The sequence below is a fragment of the Triticum urartu genome, unplaced genomic scaffold (assembly GCF_003073215.2).
Source record: "Triticum urartu cultivar G1812 unplaced genomic scaffold, Tu2.1 TuUngrouped_contig_6587, whole genome shotgun sequence".
In the NCBI taxonomy this organism is placed as follows: Eukaryota; Viridiplantae; Streptophyta; class Magnoliopsida; order Poales; family Poaceae; genus Triticum; species Triticum urartu.
Genome location: NW_024117359.1, coordinates 1501 through 7752, shown reverse-complemented (window position 1 = coordinate 7752; position 6252 = coordinate 1501). Strand labels below are relative to the sequence as shown.

General features: G+C 42.0%; 1 protein-coding gene across 1 annotated transcript; it reads right to left on the bottom strand.

Moving 5' to 3' along the window:
• Positions 1–2626: 2626 nt before the first annotated feature.
• Positions 2627–4829, bottom strand: LOC125530825 (GDSL esterase/lipase At5g45910-like). Its single transcript, XM_048695236.1, has 5 exons — positions 4364–4829; positions 4017–4232; positions 3776–3918; positions 3362–3635; positions 2627–3293 (listed from the first exon to the last, which is right to left on the bottom strand). The coding sequence occupies exons 1-5, from the start codon at positions 4629–4631 to the stop codon at positions 3031–3033; spliced, it is 1164 nt and encodes a 387-aa protein (XP_048551193.1). The 5' UTR covers positions 4632–4829; the 3' UTR covers positions 2627–3030.
• Positions 4830–6252: the final 1423 nt, after the last annotated feature.

The following is a 6252-nucleotide window of genomic DNA, read 5'->3' as shown; positions in this document are numbered from 1 at the left end:
GTTTTAGTGCTATAGATGATATGGAGGTAAAGAGAGTTTACTTGAAGACGGAGCATGGGTATACTTTCAACGTCAAATTATATAATGGTGACACATACACCCATTTTGAATGCAAAACTTGGCAAGCACTATGCAAGGCTTATGCATTTGAGCCTGATATGGTTATCACCTTTGATATTCGTCCGGAAGATGATATTGAAGGTAATATAGACATCTGGGTCGATGTGCAAACGCCTCCAGTTCTACCATTATGTGAGTTTTTCTCAACCATGCATGCATATGTTTATGTCTTTGATACAGTTTATTCAAACATAGTTGACAACTAATTTGTATTGTCAGCTTATTTCGGTTCAAGCAAACATGTCCGGCGCTTGGTAGACAGGACCTACTACTGCCCCGGGGCTCAACTAAACTGCGAGGAGATAAGTCATTATGTTTCATGGCTTGAGGATCTTAATACTGTCAAGACCAATTTTTTTCCTGAACTTAGAAACGTTAGTACTCAAAACGTGCGACCAATGGTGATCGTATTGAACTACGGTCACATCTATAATCAAAAGATGGTAAGATTTTAAATATTTGTCCTTAATTAGTGCATCTTTTGCATACATTATTTTTGAAGCTAAACTTTCATTGCTTAGTATATTAATTATTATACGATGTTCTTCAACAGGGACTTCCGATGACAGTTGTGCCTCAGTGGATCGAGACAAAAGGTCGCATGTCAATGGTTAGCTTACGACCAAGATTTCCTACATTGCACATGAGTGCATTCAGGATTTCTGAAAGCGAAGAATGCTTAATAGTGAAAGATTGGAGCAAAATTGTTAACGATCGCAGAGAAGTACTAGGGGGCAGTAAGGAGAAGCGCAACCCAAGATTAGGAGACAGATTCATCTGCATGCTCTAGTATGATGAATCAGGAGAGCTATACATGTTCTATGCTATTCTACCTGAGAGGGAGCAGCAGGATCAGTAGCTACTAGTTCATGCTCTTAATTAGTACTTGTCTCATATCCGTGTCCTGAACTTCGATGTTGGTGATGATTATGTTGAACTTGATGATATCTTTGCTTCTGTTACAAAGTGAATGTTTCCTCTTTAAGCTAGCCAGCGTTGATGATGATTAGATAGCTAGCGGTAATGACTATGATGATTAAATAGTGGTAATTAGACGACTATGATGATTTTTAGCTAGCTAGAGTTTATTTATTTATTAATATGCGATGATGATGATGATGATGATGATGATGACGACTACAACTCATTATAACGTAAAACAATCCTAAATTAAATTGATAACACAAATTTAATTGAAAAATACAAAATAAAACAAAAACCCACAACTATTTAGTACTAGTTTACCAACCGGGAGCTGGCTCATGCCACGCGGTTCCCCTTTAGCACCGGTTCGTGCTTAACCCTTGAGCCGCGGTGTGCGCCCGAACCGGTAACGAGGGGGGGGGGGCTTTAGTGCCGGTTCCTAAACCGGCACTAAAGGGCCTTACGAACCGGTGCTATTGCCCGGTTCTGCACTAGTGGCGTCATTGTCTCCAAGATTACTTTCCCACAGTAATCCACACATAGTAGCATCATTGTTGGATACCGGTTAGTGTTTACAAGTGCTTGCTTTCCCGGACTTTGCATGTTGACAGAAATGTTAATATACATTAATTTTAGCATTTTACTTTTAGGAACTTTCTAATATATTCATAGAGGACATGTTTAGAGCAATATAATATGATAAGGTGAAACCAAAGGAGGTGCACAAATGCACAAGCATTGAGGTATTTATAGAAGCTGGATGCAATATTTTATAGTTTGTACTAAGCACCTCAATGCTTGTGTATTTGTGCACCTCCTTTGGTTTATAGAAGCTGGAGGTGCACAAATACACAAGCATTGGTGCACAAATCTTGCATTCGGTCGAAGAATATGATGTTTCCCCTTTTTATGGGAAAATGAAGGAATAAGACAAGAAAATAATATAACATAGTCTGCTATTTGTGCACCAATACCTCTTCTCTTTTTAAATAAAAGGTACACAAGGATAAATTTTCCTTAATTCTATGAGGCTCTCTCATCATATATATGAAGTAAATTAATTGCTTAAAATAGGTATCAGGTGAATGAGCAATAAGCAAAATTTATTTTCAATGTTGTAAATGCATCGTATACCACCATAAAATAATATATTTTCTTATCTAGAGAGAAAATATGAGTATACACTTTATTTCATATTATATTATTTGATGTTTTACATCTAATTTCTGATAAGACATGCATATTAAACCCATATGATCATAAGACAAGGCAGAACAATATATTATATTATACAGTTTGGGACTTCTAAATTTCGTTACTCCTGGTAAATTAAATATCATCTGAAAAATGTGTCACATATTTTAGATAGCTACATATTTTATACTATATGACAACTTGCAATAGCAGCGTACACAACTAGCCCGTCCGAATGCACGGGTTGACGGCTAGTTAATTAATTAATTTAGCAAATTGTTCAAAGGCTTCCAGCAGTTTACATACATGCATTCTTGGAGAAGCACGCAAGAAAATATGACAACAAATATAACACCACAAATCCATCTTTCTCAGTTGGCCTGCCCTCCCCCAAAGAACAAATCACCCCCACTAGTACTATCGAAGGCATACATAAAAGGATATCCTTCAGATTGTCATATCGAAAGGAAATAGCAGACATGAATTCAGGGTTTACATATACCATACTGCTTTAATTTATACTTGAGCGGCGATTATGTCTGTCTCACACTATTATAACCATAAGCACACACACACACACACACACACACACACACACACACACACACACACACACACACACACACACACACACACTTTAGCTAGGAAGTGTGGAGCTTGTTTATTGAACGAGTAGCATGCATGCAGAATAAAGGTTGCAGCCGTAGGGATAGAGCTTCAAGAGACCAGCGTCGGTTGCAGCTAGCTAGTACTCCTACTCAGGAGCTAGCTAGCGTAACTCAAGGTGTTGATTTATAAGATTGAAGATGTCTTGAGATCCTGAGATCCTGACATGGCCTCCAGAATAGGCGCAGATGTGCGTAAGGGCCCCAAGAGCCAACCGGTGGCGATGAGCCTATATGCAGACTCCGTGAGGTGGATACCGTCCCAGTTGATGTGCGTGGCAGGGTTAGTGCATGCGCTCACGCCAGGTAATCCGCAAGCCGCAGTCATGTTGTAGTTATACGGCCCACCTGCACCACAGCATACGTCGAGCCCCGACGAAGCACTAAACCCTGCGACGTCCCTGAATCAGCAACTACAAAAAATTGTGTTTGTCATTCAATCATCTTTTGTAGCTTACCGTATCTTGTTGGTTCCTTGAGAAACTCTATCACTGGCGTGTAGTAGTCACCATACACGATCTTGGCCGTGGGGTACTTGATCCGGAGCCGATACACGGCCGCCACCAGCAGTCTGTTGTGGTACCGTGCTAGAGCATTGTATTTTATCAGGCACCCCCGGCGGTCGTAGTGCGTCTTGTTTGGGCTGGCGTACAAGGTCAGGACGATGGGAATGCACCCCATTGGCGGTTGCCCAGGCACCACCACGTACCTGCCTCCCTCCTTAACTAGTTGCTGCATGCAAAACAAAACAACAAAGGCAAGCATTTCGCTTAGGCTTAATTAGCGAGCTTGGTGTGAGAAAATTAAACCAAGCAGCAAGTTAATTAATTTTGTAAGGTCTTCCAGGCTCGGGACAAAACAATTGGTCATACCTCAACGCCTTCTGAGATGGCTTGTACGACGTCTCGCACGTATACCAAGCCAAAGGTTTTGCCGGAGGCCATGATGAAGGTGTAGTCGTTCCCTCCGAACTCTCCCATAAAGAAGAGGGATCCCCTGAAATAGTCTCTGCAACCTGAAGATCGATAAAACATAATTTAATTGCCAATTTTTCATTCAATCCAGACTACATCATGCATGAAATATAAACATATAACTGAGTGGAGTTGTTACCTTGTGGTGTTGAGCACAAGGTGGGCTTGAGGCTCTGGAACCAGTCGAGCTGCACGCTCAAGGAGCTGTTGAAAGGGGGCACACTCGTGATGTTCTTCTCGTGGAAGTAGGCTAGGTCGAGTGCCGTAGCGCCGACGATAGCGAAATTTGCTCCATGGGTGAAATTATTTTCTTCACCGAGAATCGGGGGGACGAAAGGGAGCCCGAACTCGTCGGCTGCCAAGTTGATTGTTTAATCATAAGTCCAGACATAGTAGATACTGCCTTCTATCTATAGCATACTCTCGAACAAAAACTGAAAGCTAGCTAAGTCCAGACAAAGGACAGAAAAGCATAAGTATAAATACCAATAAAGTCCATGATGATGCGGCCATTGGAGGCTCGGCCGGTGGGGTGACCGAAGAAGGTCTCCCCGTAGGGGAGGTTGCTGAACGGGATGACCGGAAACACAGGCGCAGCAAGCTTGACAAAGTTGCCGGTGTCGGCATACGAGTCGCCGAAGCTGAAGATGGAATGGATCAAGCGAGGACCAGGGTTGGCCTGACCGCAATGCATGCTGGCCAGGAGAGGGAGGAGGAGGAAGACTATATGCCTTAGGGCTGAGTGATGCCCCATAGTTGTGGTGCACTGTTTGAATTGGTGGGCAAGCTGTGCTTCTTCTATGTGGCGGATATGCTGAGGTATATATATACGAGAAATACCTGTGTGCACTCGGGCCCAGTCCTCAGATAACTTCAATGGTAGGGGATCAGTGTGACATCAGTGAGATCGAGAAATGGTGGGGATCAATGGTAGTCGTAGCTCATTAGGATTCTGGAAGAGACATATAAGACAAAACGCACGACTCAATCAACGTACTTTAAGATCAACAGTGGATTCCTATATATATCCTGATTGTCTATATATAGTACAGAGTGTTACTTATAGAAATGTACTGTGGGCACTGGTTTCTAAAAGCTGAAAGCACTGAGCTGATATAATTGGAATGGCAGTGTTGAGTCTTACATGCGTCAGCTGAAGACTCAGTCCACACAATAGTGCTAGCTTAGCTATTCTGTTTATTTACATTTTCAAACTGCATACTTTGATAGCAACATCACATTCACGTGTAACATGCCCTCATTCATGCGTAGCTCACAATTCTTTGCATTGATTATAACAGACAAGAAAATATTCTGCGATCATAATATAGCCAATAACGGCTCGTTTCGTACATCCATCACATTCTTGTTCCATACAGCCATCATGCGTCTTACGTCACACGGCTTACGTCACGTGCCTTACGACACGTGTGATACTTTATTATATTATTTTTATGAGAACGTCACCAAAATATGGTCTACACAATCGGTCATTCCATACAGCTGTCACGCGTCTTATGTCAGGCGGCTTACGTTCTTATGTCACGTGTGATACTTTATTATATTTTTTTGATAGCTTAACATATATGCCATGTGGCACCTGTGATACTATTTATGTGTGTGAGCTTACACACAATCCAATGTTCAGAGAAATGTACCGGCCCCTAAAACTAATCGGGAAGGAAACTATACTACTGAGTAGATAGGCATCCTGTCTGCGGCCCTGCCCATCTTCGCCGCCGTCTCCTCCGGTTGTGGCTCTCCATATCCACCATGGCATGCCGACCAGTGCGTAACTATTAGTTGTGGCTCTAGGCTAGACATTTGTTGCTTATAGTGTCTGGGGTATGTACATAGCTATACCTAACAATAAAGTGAGATGATATTTTTAGTTTAGTCCATAATGAAAATTTTCATATAACTCACTAAAGCTGATTCTCACGAGCTTGACTGTGATGCTCACAAGCTTGGCCGAAAAAAAATCAGGATAGGTTAATTAAAAAGACGGAGGTGCGTGCAGGCAACGTGGCTGCTACTAGTGGCACGCTACCGCCCGCAGCTCGAGGCAAGAACTCCGACAGCATGCTCAGGTGTGTTAAGAAAAAAATAGTTATTTCCTCGGCCCAAGACCCCGGAGCAGTAATCATATATTTCCTCTGTCCCAAAATAAGTGTCTCAAGTTTATACTAAAGTCAGTGCAAGGTTGTACTAAGATAAAGACAATTATTTTGGGATGGAAGAAGTATATTATAATTAGTTTTAGCTACTTCCCGGGCCCAAGGTCCAGGCCAGGCAGCATAGCAGCAATCCATTGCTTATAAAGTTCCTTAAATAATCCCACCTTGCTCCTTAGATTGAATTTCATCAGTTTACAT